This window comes from Pithys albifrons, chromosome 16 (genome assembly GCF_047495875.1).
Source record: "Pithys albifrons albifrons isolate INPA30051 chromosome 16, PitAlb_v1, whole genome shotgun sequence".
NCBI classification, from domain to species: Eukaryota; Metazoa; Chordata; class Aves; order Passeriformes; family Thamnophilidae; genus Pithys; species Pithys albifrons.
Window position 1 is genome coordinate 14,885,972 of NC_092473.1, and position 16,980 is coordinate 14,902,951.

Consider the following 16,980-nt stretch of genomic DNA (forward strand, 5'->3'; position numbering starts at 1 on the left):
GGGTAAGGAGGGAGCTGTGTCAGTGAAACACTCACAGGCTCAACACAGACCCTGGGGAAGGTTTGGGAGGGTCTTAGATGTGCTCAAGACACTGAGGTGCCAAAAAACCCTCCCCAGAATCTGATTAAATCTAGAGAAAATAGGCAAAAAATCCTAATAATGCAGGTGGCAGGGTGGGATCTGCTCATAGAGCATCTTGAAATATCTTATGGCGTCTTAAATCTTGTTTTGTGGATTTGGGATTTGTGCTTTTTTAAACCATTGCTTTCCACAGTTTAACTTTCCAAAAGGTCCCTGCAGGTTGGCTGGGAAGGGAGAGCTGGGTCGGGTCTGGTTGGTCTCAGTGGGGTTGAACATTGAACGATTTGTTTGGAACAGGAGGAATTCAGGGGTTGTAGCACCAGGACCCAGAGCTGTGTGTGAATAAATTCAGTGTGTCCCTGCAGGTTTTACAGGTTCCTCATGCCTGGAAACTCTGTGGTGCTCCAGCTGGAACAGGGGAAGGTCACTGTGCTCAAGGGAAAAGGGATATTTAAGCAGTAGCAGGTTCAGTGTTTGCCTCTGGAGTGTTTCAAACACAGATATTTATCCTGCTACTGTAGTGAACTGCTTCCCAAATACTTCTGAAAAGGAAACAAAATTCTTTGTGTCTCCTCTGAGCCAACAGGAACTATTTATTAATTTGGATTCCAACATGACTCAGTTCAGAGATTGCAGGAGCTGCCAAAACAACTGGTGGAGGAGCTTTACTGGAAGTGTGGAGACAACAAAAACAAGACAGGAAAAATGGTAAGAGATGAAAAATCATCCTTAACCATGTCTGGAAAAGTATTGGTACATGATGTAAAGGTGCTAATGCTCACACAGTGATCACATGGTGCTTTCAGAAACTGTATTTATTCAGCCTCCCTGCTCAGCATGAAATCAGAGCAGTCTCTGACTGGGTTCTCTGTTGATACAAGTCCTGGAGCCTTTGTGGTTCATCCCTGGCTGTTATTCCTTGCATTTCTACAGTTTGAGGTCTGGTAGTTCCCTTTTTGGGTGGTATCTTCACTCTCCCAGTCCCCTCCTGGGATTTGCAGTGGAACACAAGAGGGGACATGCCCCAACTTCACTGTGGAGATGACTAAGCAATTAATCATTTCACTGTAACACACACTTCTTTCTCTCTGGTACCTGTAGGAGCAGAGCTTGGATGATTTAGGGCTTAGAAACATCCATCCTGGCACAAACAAAAGCCCTTAGCAGCAGAAAGACAAATAAAAGATGTTTAGACAATTGAGTTTATTCAGCCTAAAAGGAAAGCTCAGGAGGGATGGATTTCACTCGACTGTTTGTGGAAGGTGCAAGAATTTCAATTCCCCATTTGTACCACAAAAAAAAAATTACTAAACCCAACTGTGTTTGCAATGATTTTTTAACCACAGGAAAAATGCTCCAACTCTAAACTTTCCACTTCATGATTTATACAAAAAGTGTACAAAAGGTTGTTATAAAAATACTTTGTTCCAGGCTGTGAGACAGTCTGATACTACTCATAAAAATGCCAAATATTATCTGATGCCACTAATTTACATAATACTTCAACCTGTAACTTGCTGGAAGGATTATCCTTGGTGATTATTCCAAAGCCTCACAGGCTTTTCTTTGGGAATAATTCTCTCAGTTTAACCAGCTCCTTTTTTCCTGAAAAAGCCACAAAGAGCTGAACTTCTCTGTGAGCCTCTGGAGCCTCCCTCAGGTCAGTATTTGTGGAGCCCTGGAGTGCCAGGCCCCAGGGAGGGGCCCTGTGGGTCACTGGGGGCCACGTCGTAGCCCAACTTCTTCAGATCCTTGGTCATGATGTTGAAGGAAATGGTCACAAAGCCTTGAGATCTCACCCTCGTCACTGCAAGAGTAAAACCAGTTAAAAGAGGTTTGTTGAGCCCAGGAATCCAAGGAGGATTGTCCTCTGCTGTTCTGCTCAGCCAAAGCTGATGGCCAAGCTGAAGGGCAGGACTCACCTTCTCGTCCCTCTCCCTGGGCCACAACTCTGGGGTCGGTAAATTCCGGGCGTCTCCCTGTGAACCAACTTGGAGAAGAAAGCAGGAAATAATTAACTGGGTTGTTTAGATTGATCCAGCTCATTATATTCACATCAAAAACACAAAGAGGGGTTAACTGGACTCCCAGCTTTGGTTTGCAGCAGAGCTTTGAAGGTCGATTCTCTTTATTGAGAGCAAAGGTAAGTTTTGTCTCTAAGGAAAAAATGAAACTAATTTCATACACATGATGTCAAATCCAGGTTATTTCTGGGCTGGACAGAATCTTCCTGTGGCAAAGGTAGTGCTGAAACTGCTCCACTCCTGATCACCCAGAGAACCAGAGATATTTGGATATTTGGAATACACAGAAAAAATGTACAAATCAGTGTAGGGTCTACAAAAGGGGAACCAGAAAGAAAAGAAATCAGCTGAATCCTGAGGGGTTGGATCAAGGGTTGGACTTGATGATCTCAGAGGTCTCTTCCAACCCAACTGATTCTCTGATTCTGTAATAGCAGGCAAAGGAAAAGCCTCAATACCCTCAGGTGCTGTGAAGAGACTGCTCCTGGAAGGAGGAGTGTGTGTTACAGCAAATGCATTCCAGGTGGCAGAAAAGGTAAAATGGGAATTGTTTTCCCATGTTCTTTGCTTTCCAGGTTGCTCTGAGTGTGGCTGTGCTTAAAAAAATACCCCAAAAAGCTTCAGGTAGTAAATGTAGTACAGGAAACTGGTACTTTCCAGAAAGCTTTTCAGAGTTCTTAGATACCTAAAAATGTGGTTTTACCTACAAAGCTCCAAACTATCTAATTATGGTACAGAATATTCCTGTCTGCACCACTGAGCAGTGGATGTGCCTTTGTGACTAAGGGCAAGGAGGGCTCTAAATAATAAAGTCATTAATTATTACCTTATAAACTGCTGCAGCCTCGATGTGGACTCTGGAACAAACATAGCAATGGTTCTTCTGTGCCTGGAACAAAAGGAGACCCAGAGAACTTCAGAAGTGAAGAAACAGCAAGAGTTTGTATCTTCAGAAAGGCACCACAACTTCAGACACATCAGAGCACTGAACATCTCAAGGTGGGATCCTTTCCCTTCCAAAAAAGAAGGTTTTTTTCCATCAGATGAGTGTGTTTTCCTGCATTTCCAGTGGTGGGAATGAAAGCTGACTGAGTGCTGGGGGGTTACTGTGCTTCATATTTGGGGTTTTTACAGGCCAGTTTGGGCTTTACAGGTGGCTCCAGGTCTACCCAAAATGATTTGATGATCAGGGACTTCTTCTAGAAAACCCAAGCCCTTTGTACCAAACAGACCAGGCATGATGAGGAGACATGGGGGGATTTTTGCTTCAGAAAGAACAGAGTAATTGGAAAAAGAACCTCCTTCAGTGCTGAAAGGTGGGTTGTCTCTCACCTCCCGGGTGTGAAGGGCACGTGAACAGCTCCATAACCTCTGACCACGTCGTGCCCAAAGAAGTCCGGCCCGTAGACACTCAGGACAATCTGGGGCCCTGCCAGGGGAAATTGAAGTTGGAGATCAGGAAAAAATTCTTTGCAGAGAGAGTGCTCAGGCATTGGAATGGGTGGATTCTCTGTCCCTGGAGGTGTTTAAGAGGAGACTGGATGTGGCACTGAGTGAGAATCCACCACGTCTTGATCCAACCCCACTGTGATCACCAGCCCAGGGCACTCCATGATCACAGTGGGGTTGGATCAAGGGTTGGATTGATGATCTCAGAGGTCTCTTCCAACCCAGCTGATTCTGTGATCCCTTCAGGACAGCTTTCTGTCCTGTTTTCCCTGGCTGTTGGATGCACAAGCCACTGAAGCACCTTCAGAGGGCACTAATTGGGCTCCTCTGCAGTGCTGAGCTGCAGATGTGAGTGTGGATGTCTCCAGAACTCTGCCTGTGACAGGCCTTGCTTGGCCACCCCCTGCCTGAAGGGAAGTTCTGGCCAGGTGGGGGTTGGTCTCTTCTCCCAGGCACTCAGCAATAGGACAAGGGGGCACGATGGGCTCAAGCTCTGCCAGGGGAAATTGAAGTTGGAGAGCAGAAAGAAATTCTTCCCAGAGAGAGTGCTCAGGGATTGGAATGGGCTGCCCAGAGAGGGGGTGGATTCCCCATCCCTGGAGGTTTTTCAGCTGAGCTTGGCCGTGGCACTGAGTGCCATGATCTGGTAAAGGGACTGGAGTTGGACCAAGGGTTGGACTTGATGATCTTGGAGGGCTTTTCCAACCCAATCCATTCTGTGATTCTGTGGATGTGGCACTGAGGGAGAATCCACTACATCTTGATCCAATCCCACTGTGATCACCAGCCCAGAGCAGTGAGTGAGAATCCACCATGTCTTGATCCAACCCTACTGTGATCACCAGCCCAGGGCACGGAGTGCCCTGGGCTGGTGATCACAGTGGGGTTGGATCAAGGGTTGGACTTGCTGATCTCAGAGGTCTTTTCCAACCCAATCCATTCTATGGTTCTAAGGAAGGGCAGGGAGATGAGAGGGGCCCCAGGGGGGCTGCCCCCACCCCCAGCACTCACAGCCAAAGGGGTTGGTGCTCTTGAAGGTGATGTCAAGGGGGAAGTTCCACACGAGGGTGGTGGGTGAGACGTCGCTCTTGGAGGCGATCTGGGAGATTCCTTCCTCCAGGCCCTGCAGGGAAGGGGTGTGAGCTGGGGGTGCCAGGAGGGCTGGCAACCCCCAGGGCAGGGCAGGGAAGGGCAGGGAAGGGGGCACAGTGGGGCTGTACCGCTGTGGGCACCCAGTCCTGGCCGTAGACGAAGCAGAACTTGCAGTAGAGGTCGTTGAATCCAGGGAACTGTGGGGGAGAGGGAGAGACAGGGGGTGTCAGTGGGGGGTTCTGGGGGTGAGGGCAGAGCTGGGGGCAGAGTTGGGGCAGCCCATGGCACTGTGACTGAGCCACACAGGCTGGGCTGGGCTGGGCTGGGGGTGTGCTGGGTTTGGGGGGGTTGAGACTGGGCTGAGTTTGAGGGGGCTGAGACTGGGCTGGGGTTGGGGGGGCTGAGAATGGGCTGAGTTTGGGGGGGCTGAGACTGGGCTGGGGTTGGGTTGGGGAGGCTGAGACTGGGCTGAGTTTGAGGGGGGCTGAGAATGGGCTGGGGTTGGGTTGGGGAGGCTGAGAATGGGCTGAGTTTGAGGGGGCTGAGAATGGGCTGAGTTTGGGGGGGCTGAGAATGGGCTGAGTTTGGGGAGGCTGAGACTGGGCTGAGTTTGAGGGGGGCTGAGACTGGGCCGGGGTTGGGGGGGGCTGAGAATGGGCTGAGTTTGAGGGGCTGAGACTGGGCTGGGGTTGGGGGGGGCTGAGAATGGGCTGAGTTTGAGGGGCTGAGACTGGGCTGAGTTTGGCGGGGCTGAGAATGGGCTGAGTTTGATGGGGCTGAGACTGGGCTGGGGTTGGGTTGGGGGGGCTGAGAATGGGCTGAGTTTGGGGGGGGCTGAGACTGGGCTGGGTTTGGGGGGGCTGAGACAGGGCTGGGTTTGGGGGGGCTGAGACTGGGCTGAGTTTGGGGGGACTGGGACAGGGCTGGGGTTGGGTTGGGGGGGCTGAGACTGGGCTGAGTTTGAGGGGGCTGAGACTGGGCTGGGGTTGGGGGGGTTGAGAATGGGCTGGGGTTGGGTTTGAGGGGGCTGAGACTGGGCTGAGTTTGAGGGGGCTGAGACTGGGCTGGGCTGGGTTTGGGGAGACTGAGAATGGCCTGAGTTTGGGGGGGCTGAGACTGGGCTGGGCTGGGTTTGGGGGGGACTGAGAATGGGCTGAGTTTGGGGGGGGCTGAGACTGGGCTGGGATTGGGGAGACTGAGAATGGGCTGAGTTTGGGGGGGCTGAGTTTGATGGGGCTGAGACTGGGCTGGGGTTGGGTTGGGGGTGCTGAGACTGGGCTGGGGTTGGGGGGGCTGAGGACAGATTGGGTTTGGGGGGGCTGAGACTGGGCTGGGGTTGGGTTGGGGGGGCTGAGACTGGGCTGAGTTTGAGGGGGGCTGAGAATGGGCTGGGGTTGGGGGGGCTGAGACTGGGCTGGGCTGGGGGGTGTTGAAGCCAGGCCGGGCTGAGGGGCTGAGGACAGGCTGGGTTGGTTTGAGATGGGGCTGAAGCAGAGCAGGGTGAGGGCGGCAGAACCTCATCGTGTCAGGTGGACACGGGCCCGGGGATGTCCCAGGGGTGTCCCGGGGGTGCCCCAGGGGTATCCCGGTGTGTCCCGGGGTATCCCGGTGTGTCCCGGGGGTGCCCCAGAGGTATCCCGGGTGTGTCCTGAGGGTGTCCCGGGGGTGTCCTCGAGATATCCCAAAGTATCCCAGGGGTGTCCCGGGGTTCTCACCCACCTGCCCGCTCTCGATCTCGCCGCTCACCGCCAGCAGGAACACGCTGGGCGCCGCCATGTTGGCCGCGCCCGTTGCCATGGGGACGGACGGGGCGGCGCGGGGGACAGGAGGCCGCGGACCGCGTTTCGTTTCGCTTCGATTCGAGGGGCTCCCGTTTCCCAAAACCTCCCTAAAATGGGGCCACAGCGGCCCTGTCACCCCTGAAGGGACTGTACCCGTCACCCCCGGCCGGGCCGTTCCCCTCACCCCCGGCCGGACCGTCCCCTCACCCCCGTCCGGGGGTGAGGGGACGGTCCGGCCGAGGGTGAGGGGGACGGTCCGGCCGGGGGTGACGGAGCCGCTCTCGCTCCCTCCACGTTCCGAATTTCCGGCCTTATTTTTATTTACAATCACTCTGTGCCATCCCAAGCCCCATCCCTGAGCCCGCCGGAGTCCCAGGAGAGTCGGGAATTCCCTTTGGATCGGGGGGTGTCCGGGCTGAGCCGTAGCTGGGCCGAGTGGGCCCCGCGGGCAGATCCCACTTGGGATATTCCCATTCCCGATATTCCCAGATCCCGATTCCATGCTCTGGAGCCATGGCCACTAGAGGATGCTGCTGGCTCCGGCCAGAGGGCTGGCCAGGCAGGAAAAGTGGGAAAAACTGGGAATTCTGTGGGCTGAGGAGTGTCCCAGCGAGGGGCAGGCAGGGCTGGTATTCCCTATGGATACAGGGATAGGTGAATCCACAGCACAGGGGATGGATGTGGGAGGGAAAGGGAATGGGATGGTGGTGGTTTAATTAGAATACACTAATTAATAAGAAGGGGGTGAGTTTGGTGTGCAAACAAGGTGGTGATGCCTGTGGGGTTTTTGAATTTTTTATAGATTTTGGAAGTATCATTGAATGGATTGGGTTGGAAAAGACCTCCGAGATCATCAAGTCCAACCCTTGGTCCAACTCCAGTCCCTTTACCAGATCATGGCACTCAGTGCCACAGCCAAGCTCAGCTGAAAAACCTCCAGGGATGGGGAATCCACCCCCTCTCTGGGCAGCCCATTCCAATCCCTGAGCACTCTCTCTGCAAAGAATTTCTTTCTGCTCTCCAACTTCAATTTCCCCTGGCAGAGCTTGAGCCCATCGTGCCCCCTTGTCCTATTGCTGAGTGCCTGGGAGAAGAGACCAACCCCCACCTGGCCAGAACTTCCCTTCAGGCAGTTCCAGACAGTGCTGAGGTCACCTCTGAGCCTCCTCTTCTCCAGGCTGAACACCCCCAGCTCCCTCAGCCTCTCCCCACAGCACTTGTGCTCCAGTCCCTTCTCCAGCCTCGTTGCTCTTCTCAGTTGGGTTGGGAGAGACCTCAGAGATCATCAACCCTTGATCCAACCCCACTGTGATCACCAGCCCAGGGCACTCTGTGCCCTGGGCTGGTGATCACAGTAGGGTTGGATCAAGACATGCTGGACTCTCTGTCCCTGATCACAGTAGGGTTGGATCAAGACATGTTGGTTTCTCTGTCCCTGATCACAGTAGGGTTGGATCAAGACATGTTGGTTTCTCTGTCCCTGATCACAGTGGGGTTGGATCAAGACATGTTGGATTCTCTGTCCCTGGAGGTGTTTCAGAGGACACTCAGTGCCACATCCAGTCCCTTCTCCAGCCTCGTTGCTCTTCTCTTCTCAGTTGGGTTGGAAGAGACCTGTGAGATCATCAACCCTTGATCCAACCCCACTGGGATCACCAGCCCAGGGCACAGAGTGGGGCACAGAGTGCCCTGGGCTGGTGATCACAGTGTGGTTGGATCAAGACCTGGTGGATCAAGACATGTTGGATTCTCTGTCCCTGATCACAGTGGGGTTGGATCAAGACATGTTGGATTCTCTATCCCTGGAGGTGTTTCAGAGGACACTCAGTGCCACATCCAGTCCCTTCTCCAGCCTCGTTGCTCTTCTCAGTTGGGTTGGAAGAGACCTCTGAGATCATCAACCCTTGATCCAACCCCACTGGGATCACCAGCCCAGGGCACAGAGTGGGGCACAGAGTGCCCTGGGCTGGTGATCACAGTGGGGTTGGATCAAGACATGGTGGATTCTCTGTCCCTGGAGGTGTTTCAGAGGACACTCAGAGCCACCTCCAGTCCCTTCTCCAGCCTCGTTGCTCTTCTCTGGCCCCGCTCCAGCCCCTCAATCTCTTTCCTCAACTGAGGGGCCCAGAACTGAACACAACACTCAAGGTGTGGCCTCACTGTAGTAACTGTAGTAAAAAAGCACTTGTAGTGTGTTCCTATTTCTAACAGCTTTAAAGTTCCTTGTTTATGTGTCCTAAGCCCACCACATTCTTTCAGATGTTTAGACTTCTTTTCAAGGTAAAAGCTGAAAAATATCAGAGGGCCTGCAGAGCAAGACATGAACATAAGACAACAACCTTGGGTCTAAGAACACTGGAAAACCTCCAAGAGCCCTGTGTGTGCTGAAAAAGACAAAAATGAAGAGCAGAGGGTCCCACTGACCCCAGACTCAAATCTTGAGGAGGTGTGACCAGGGGTTGGACCCAGAGATGTGTGAACTGGGGATTGGGTGGGCAATATTAGAAACCCCATGGAAATCAGTGTTCACAGGGGGATGTCATCATGGGTTTCTAAAAGCCCTAAGCCCAGACATTAAAGAATCTTCCTTTTTATCTTATCCCACTCTAACTTGGCTCAGAGTCTGGTTTTGGGGTCTCTCACAGCATCAGTGGGTAAATGTGCTGAGGCTTTGCTGGAGCTGCAGGATCTGCTGAGCAGGACTTGCTGTTTGCTGCAGTTTCCCCAAGGAAAGGCAACCAGACACCTTTTCTGCTGTGATTTATTTATTCTGTTTATACTGATGGCCCTGCCCATTCCACAGGGTGGAATGACACGGGTTTTAAGGCCCTTTCCAACCCAAACCATTCTGGGATTCTGTAGTGGACTGAAGGGAAGCTACTCTTACATTCCATACAAAAAATAACCTTCCAATAGATGTATTCCCTCTCAACACCCCTTTCAACTCAATTTTTCTGGCCAAGCAAATTTGGCCAAGAGAAGAATGGGAGAGAAAAGCAGGAGGGATGGGAGGGAATGCCTGAAATGTTATCCCTTCTCCCCTGCCTTTCAGAAATGCTTCGGAGAAAATAACTCATTTGAACTGAAAATTTTCAGGAGGGGAAGCAGAGCAGTTTTGGAGCAGCTGTGTGGAGCAGTTAGTGAGGCTGTTTAATTAACACTGCCCTTGGCTACCAGCTACCTTGGAGCTCGCCAAGAGCCAATTTCAGGAATTGTTTCGTTGCCTGGCAAGGGATATACAGATGCTGGAGCAGTTCTGGCAGCACTGGGAGCCCTTGCCCATGACAGAGACACAGCAGGAGGGTTTTCAGCAGCCATGAGTCATCTGTACCTGCCTCTGGAAGGGCTTTGTCCCCTTCCAGCCATAAGGAGACCTTTTAGTCTTTCCTCCCTCTCATGCCAGCCTTGTTCTAATTAGCTGCATTTTTAATCTCCTTGAGCAGAACGAAATCCCAAGCAAGGAAATGTTTTTGTCCTGCTGGAGCATCTAATTAATGATCCATCAGAGAGTTTGGTTTCCAAGCACAAGGAAGGGTTGTGGATCATGGTGACTCCATGGGTGTTATTTAACGGTGCTGCTGGTTCTCTTGGCCATGGAAAACACTCACCTCTTCTCCTGGACTTGCCCTGATCCTGGGATTTGTGTTGGGACTAATGGGAAGCCTCACAGGGAGGAAGGACACATGTCTGCTGATCACTGACTTGCCATCCCTCGCAGGTGCTGTGCCAGGTGGGATCCCAGCTCCAGAAGAACCACTCCTGGTGTCCCTTTGGCACTGACCTCTCTGCCAAAGGCATGTCAGGCAGCTGAGGGAATTATCTTTGCTTCATTCCCAGAAAGAGCCAGGGGGATGGAAAAATCCAAACTGCTTGGAGCTCTGTCCCTGAGAACTTCTGAATGGAGCCTGAACAGGCTGCCTGGCTCCATGCATGGGCTCCCAGGGTGGTGCTCTTGGAGTGTCCACGTGCCCTCAATTCCCTGAGGATTTGCCTCTGCACTTGTGTGAGTGAGGGCTGAGCCCTGGGGAATGGCAGAGCAATGGGGGCTCCCCTCCTCCTGGGAGGTGCTGCCAGGCAGCTGTGACAGGGATCCCTGGGGGTGTATCCCCTGCCCTGCCCTCTGCCCACCACCCCCCTGGGGTCCTGCAGGGCAATTCCAGGGGCAGCACCAGATCCCTGTGCTGCTGCCTGGGAAAGGGAGTGGATAGACAGGAAGCAGGTGCTTTGTCTCCCTTACCTGTTCCAGTCTGATCCGTCGCTGCCAACAGGAGCTCAGGGAAGGTGGGAGAGACCCAAACAACAATACAGTGGCACTGCAAACAAAAGTTTAATTTTAACCCCAAATATTTATGATCAACACCTGCAAAATGGCCAGTGAAATACATTTTATGGTATCATTAATGTGCAATAAACTGGTTTTATTTTTAGACTGTTTGCACACCCTTGACTCACCCCTGGCTGCCTGTTCTCCCTGAGAGGAGCTTCCCTGCCCTTTGTCTTCCCTGCCTTCTGCTCCTGCTCTCAGAGCTTTTCCCTTTTGCTGCTCAGATCAAACAGGGAGTGAGTGGGATCTCAGAACAGCACATGGTGTAGCAGAGGGGGATATTCCTGCTGTGATTCCTGATGAATATATTTACCTGGAGACTTAGTTTGGTGGGAAGGGACCTGGGTGAAGACAAGTGGGATGAACTTTTGTGTTATGTGTCTGAATCACAGTCTGGTTTCAGTTGGAAGGGACTTTAAGACACATCTTGTTCCAACTCCCTGCCATGGCCAGGGACACCTCCCACTATGCCAGTTGCTCCAAGCCTTGTCCAGCCTGGCCTTGAGCACTTCCAGGGATGGTCCAGCCCTGCCCCTCGTGTCCAGCCCCATGCCAGGCAGAGCCCTGCTGGGTATGGGAGGTGTTGCTGCCAAGGAGCTGTGAAGGGCCTGATCTTCTGTGAAGAATTAATTTGATTGGAACTTGTTATCATTGGTGAGATTTTTATTTTGGTTAATGAGCAAAATTAATTAGTGGCTTGGTCTGAGCCAGTCAGAATAAACTGACAAGCAGTCAGGAATGGGAAGAGGGTGAGTGGGAATGAGAGGAGCTGGTGTCATTGGATTTGATAAGGGCATAAGGAACAGACAAGCTCTGGGGAAAAGAGGGGAAGGGGCACGACTCCTCCTGCTTATCAGCTGCCCATGCTGGTGGTGGCTGCATTTTCTGAGGATAATTCAGGTGTGAGAGCTGCTCTCTATGCATCTGACAAGCCCTGGAGAGGACTCCACGGGCCTTTGGCAGCCTGTGCCTCTGCATGGGGCAAAGTGGAATCAAAATAAGCTGCTCCAGGGGATTTTAATCAAATATTCAAATAATTAATCTGGCTTCTTCCCCGTGGTGTAACAAAATGAGGGTTGTTGGCATTTTATTTTTCCCTGGATAGTCCAATGGCCACAGCTGGAAAAAACAACCCAGTGCTGACCTGCAAGTGAGTGACTCAAGTGAAAGGTCCTGGCACGAGGGAGAGCCCAGGCTGGGGATGAAACATCTCTGTGTGCATCAGTGTCAAACCAGGGAATCTGGGATAGGATCAGAACATCCTGAGCTGGAAGTGACCCACAGGGATCACTGAGTGGTGCCCAAACCCCGGCAGTGTCTGTGCCATTTCACACCCCTCATTCCAGAGAGAACCTTCTGCACCCTCCCATGGAAAGGGATAAAATCCCCGGTGGGAGAAGCAGAGCTGCCTTTGTCAACACCATTTGGCTGGAAGAGGATGGAGCACCCACCTGGTGTGAGCTGGAGCTGTTCCAGGGGCACAGTGGGGGCCCAGCAGAAGCACATTGAGCTGCTTAAACACCAAAATGTGACAAAGATCTCCCCTCAGCCCACGCTGTGGCTCTCTCAGGCTGTGCTAAAATTCCTAATTAAGTCCCCTTGTCTGGAAGACGAGTGGCCCCAGCCGTTAAAACACAGCCATGTACTGAAAGCTTAAAAGGGGAAGTTTAATGGATAAAGTCAATTTAATTATTCATCCTAAGAAAGCTTGTACAAATATCAAATGCTTATTAGCATTCATGCAACCTGTCTGATCTCACAGCATGGACAGATTAAGGGTTGGGGCTAATTTGAAGTCACATTTGGTTGTTGGCGGTTTTTTTTTTCCCTTCCCAGACTGACGAAGAGAATTTCAGATCATTCCAGATTTACCCTCGAGGCAGAGCCCCTGTGAAGGCTCTTTGTGATGGTTTTCTCTGCCCCTTCCTCAGCGTGGTGGTTTTTAATCCCTGTTTTATCCCCACTCCCTGAGGAGGCTCCGAGCAAGCCCAGACAGACCCAGAGCCCATCCCTGCAGGCTGTGGCTTTGCTGGAATGGAGGGAGTGGGGCAGAGCCTGCCTGATAAATGGACATGACTCAATTGTCATTAAAAATGCAAACCAGGCATCGATCCAATGAAATAATCATGACTTGCATTTAGCCGGTGCTTTTCACTTCCGATCTTAAGCAAGGCTTGCAGAGAGCCCCGGGGGAAATTGCTTCATGCTGCAGAGATTTAATCAGCAGGAAAATTAATGCTGGGTGATGTTAAATGGCTTCTCTGTGCTGGTCATGGCCAGGTCTGGGCTGAGCATGAAGCTCTGGGGGTTTTGCACCTGGATGGCCAGGTGAGCATTCCCCAAAGGAGACATCAGGGAGCACTTCATGGTCTGTGTGTGCTCTTACAAAACTCACCCAGCTCTTGGTTCTCCCCAGGATGTGGGTTCATCCCAGGATGTTCCTGCAGGCTTATGGATGTAGTTCTGGGTCCTGCTGAGCTGTGTGGGCTTTGGGAATGTGGGGCTTTGTCCGAGGGCACAGTCCTTGGTGTGGGTCTGGGAAGAGCCAGGACCAGTGGCCATGGGGGCAAATATCCCAACTCATTCCTGACACGCTGCTGTGGCCTCAAGCACTTCCATCTTGGTCTACAACCACCTCTCCATCACCTGCCCCCCTGGTGAGAGGCTTTTCCTCCAGCTCTGGGGCACCATGAAGGGAATTCAGGCCCAGGGAATGCTGCCCTTCCCAGCAAAGCTGAATGACCCAGCAATAAATAACACCCTGAGCGTCCGAGGGACACCCCAGGGCATCCCACACACAGGATCCACCTTCCCTCCCTGCCATCTGCTCCTTCAACTGCAACAAAAGGAGTTTGCCACCATCTGTCTGCTAATAATGACTTCTTCTATGGCTGTTTTCTGGAATCCCTCACTACCCCACCGAGACAGAACGATTATTCACAATAATCCTGAATGACTCTTAATTACAGCGGTGCAGGTGCTCCGAGGCAGCATCAGCACATGGAAGGCTCCTGGGTGAGGTGAGGGATTCTCCAAGCAGGAGGTGGCAGCAGCCCCAAAGAGCAGCAGGGATGCTCCAAGACCTGAGTGTGCAGCCCCAGTGGCCACGCTGAGGAAAGAGGTTTTAGGGAATGCCGAGCTCTGGGAGTGGGATGGAGAACTCCCTGCGGCACAAAGTCAGGCCACGCTTCCAGTTTATACAGTTTAATACATGTGAAACAAGATACATTTCCTTTTGAGTAATGAATGCATAAATAACAGAAGATATATGTGAATGCATAAATATGAGGCGGCGTGGAAGGAACCAAACAAAAACAACTGGGGTAATTTATTCCCCCCTGGATGTCTGTGCTGACCAGGTGGCACAGCCTCACCATGGGCTTCTTCCTGCCCTTCTTTCCCATCAGCTTCCCATGGTGAGGCTGTGCCATGGGGAGAGGGCCTGGATGAGGGGTGGGGAAGGGGCAGGGACTGGAGGCCAAAAAATTAAAATCAACTCCAAAACTGCAAAAAAAACCCCAAAAATGGTGTTACCAGGTGACCTGAATTCCTCTGGAGGCTTCTCAGTCAGGGCTGGAAGGGCCTTGGGAAGGGATTGTGTGAGGGTGCAGGGGTGTGGAGGGAAGATCCACAGAGAGTGCAAAGGGGGTCAGGGATGCCCCAGCTCTGACTGAAGCTGTTCTGCCATGAGGAGGACAAACCATCACCTTAAAAGCTCACAAAGAACTCACCTAAGACAGCTCTTTACACCTTTACATACTGTATCAATAATTTACTTAGAACTGCAGTAAACAAAATACATTTCTTAAATAATTTACTATTTATTTGGTTTGGTTTTTTTATCTCTCTGTAAATTTAATTTTTTTCCTTTTTTTTTCATAGTTTTTTTCCTTTGCAACACAAGAGACCGTTTTTGTGCATGTTAGTTCAGATTATTGCGACGTTTAACCTGAATTTCAGTCCAAAAAAAAAAGGGGGGGAAAAAGCAACAGGACAGCTGGACAGACAAGAAGAATGAAGAACTTATTATTGCACTGGCTACAATTCAGTAGTGATTTGGTTTTTTTTTGTCTGTAGTTTGGACAACCTCTAAAGTACAAAAGAAAAATGAGCGAGACGTCAAAAGCATCAGCTGTGAGAAGAAGCTGCAGGATGATGGTGGAGGGAAGGAGAGGGAAGAAGGGGAAGTGAAGAAAGAGGAGAAACACTTGGAAAACGAAAGGCTGGAATAATTAATTCCACAGAAAACCCAAGGAAACACCACCCAGTTGCGGAGTCACATGTAATGCAAAAACCAGTATCTGTTTCTCTATAAAAATATGTGCATTATGAAGAGAGAGTTTTTGTGGGTCTATTTTTTTTTGTCTTTTTTTCCCATTGTTTTGTATCTCACAAATACATAATTTCTATTTATATAACTGCTGATATACAGACAATGTCCAGCTCCCGGGCACTCCCCGTGTAACGTGACAGCTCGAAAAGGTGCCTCAGTAAAAGTTGAGCATCTTTAAAAAAAAACCAAACCCAACAAAACAACAGAACCCCAAGAGAATCCCCCAAATCCCGAGCGCCGCCACCTCGGACCCGAATCAATGTGATTGAGGCCCCTGAGGGGGGTGGGAGGACCGAGAGACCCCCACTTAGAAAACCAACCCCCAAACCTCTTTGCAACCCTCTCCCCCTCCCCAGACCCCCTCCAGCTCTTTGTTTGGTTTCTCTTTTCATTTGTGTGTGTGTGTGTGTGTGGTTTTTTTTTTTGCAAACCTCCCTGGCGCTTCCCAACCGGTGACTGCAAGAGGGACAACCCACAGAGCATCCCCCAGACCCTTCTGGACCCCAACTCTGGAGCCCCCGTCGGTGTCAAGCCCTTGAGACCCCCCCGGACCCCCCTCCCAGACAGCTATACTGGCTCATCCACGTCTTCTTCTGTCGCGACAGTCACGGGCACCAAGTCCTGCTTGCGGAGGGGGCTCTTGGCGATGCCCAGCAGCTCTTTGCTCCTCTCGCCGTTGCTGCGCTGAGTTTTTATGTGATCCTGCTTTTTGGGCTCGGGCTCCGGCCGCGAGTCCGGCGAGGAGCGCCCGCTGTCCAGCAGATCCGACAGGCTGCTCAGGGAGCCGCCGTCCAGCTGCTCGAAGGAGAAGCTGGGGATGCTGAGGTGCTCCCCGCGGCACTGGCTCTCCGCCAGCTCCAGGGATTCTCTGTACGCCGGGAACTCGCAGGACGGGGTCCTTCTCCTCAACATGCTGTTCTCCGAGGGCTTGGCGCGCGCCGCCGCCCCGCCGTCGTCCTCCATGGGAGGATCTATAGAAATGCAGGGTGGGCTCATCTTCTTCTTCCTCCGGGCCCCATGGATGTAGTCGGACTCCGCCGGGATGTGGGCAGGGGGCCGCTGCTTGTCCTCGTTGGTGCCCTGGAAGCCGCAGTCCCTGTCGCCCAGGGATGGGCAGATCTCGATGGAGTGTCGCCGCTGCTCGTCCGCCCAGCTGGGCTTGCCCAGGAAGCCCTTGGTGTCGGTGCTGTAGAACTTCTTCAAGTCCTTGTCCCTGCGGGTGCCGGAGAGGCTGGTTGTGCTGCAGTTCTTGGGGGGCGCCGGGGACGGGGCCGGGGACACGAAGGGCGAGGGGGAGCGGCTGCCGAGCTCCGAGCGCTCCTCCGGCCACGCTTTGGCCGAGCTGTTGATGTGCCGAACCTCCTCGTCCGCCAGGTCCGAGGGCTCGCCGGGGCAGCCCTCGGGGCCGGGGGTGCTGGGGGTGCTGGGAGGGCTGGGGGGCCGGCTGGCAGTGCCATGCTGGGCACAGGGGTGGCTCCGGTGGGGCGAGCACGGCGGCGTGGCCGGCAGGGACGCGGCCGGGGAGCGCAGGGCGCCGGGGCTGAGGGTGCTCGGGGGCTGCTTGGCTGCTGGGGGTGTCTCTCCAGGCTCTGCTTGAAGGCTGTCCCTGCGGTCTGGAGTCTGTCCGTCCACTGAGTCTGCCTGAACAGCCTCCTGGAAAAGAGGAAAGAGAGGTGGGGAGAGAGCCTGGGGATCTGCTGGGGCAGCAGCACTTCCAGGGGTGAAATACAGAATCGTGGAATCACAGGATGGTTTGGGTCGGAAGGAACCTTAAAGCTCATCCAGTCCCACCCCTGCCATGGGCAGGGACACCTTCCACTATCCCAGGTTGCTCCAAGCCCCATCCAACCTGACCTTGGGATGGGGAATCCATGGCTCTTGGCAGAACAGTTGGTG

At 52.6% G+C, this 16,980-nt stretch overlaps 2 protein-coding genes across 3 annotated transcripts in view; both read right to left on the minus strand.

Annotated features, from left to right (window-relative positions):
- Positions 1 to 1,267: 1,267 nt before the first annotated feature.
- Positions 1,268 to 6,440, minus strand: B9D1 (B9 domain containing 1). The gene is made up of 7 exons (XM_071571611.1): positions 6,366 to 6,440; positions 4,775 to 4,843; positions 4,566 to 4,677; positions 3,438 to 3,534; positions 2,932 to 2,994; positions 2,004 to 2,071; positions 1,268 to 1,888 (listed from the first exon to the last, which is right to left on the minus strand). The coding sequence occupies exons 1-7, from the start codon at positions 6,420 to 6,422 to the stop codon at positions 1,743 to 1,745; spliced, it is 612 nt and encodes a 203-aa protein (XP_071427712.1). The 5' UTR covers positions 6,423 to 6,440; the 3' UTR covers positions 1,268 to 1,742.
- A 7,678-nt stretch (positions 6,441 to 14,118) lies between these two features.
- Positions 14,119 to 16,980, minus strand: part of CACNA1H (calcium voltage-gated channel subunit alpha1 H) — a 134,666-nt gene continuing 131,804 nt past the window's right edge. For both annotated transcript variants that reach the window (XM_071571609.1, XM_071571610.1), the window contains one exon: positions 14,119 to 16,737. In XM_071571609.1, the coding sequence (XP_071427710.1) occupies positions 15,652 to 16,737 (1,086 nt within the window). In that variant the 3' untranslated portion in view covers positions 14,119 to 15,651. The remainder of the gene's footprint in view (positions 16,738 to 16,980) is intronic.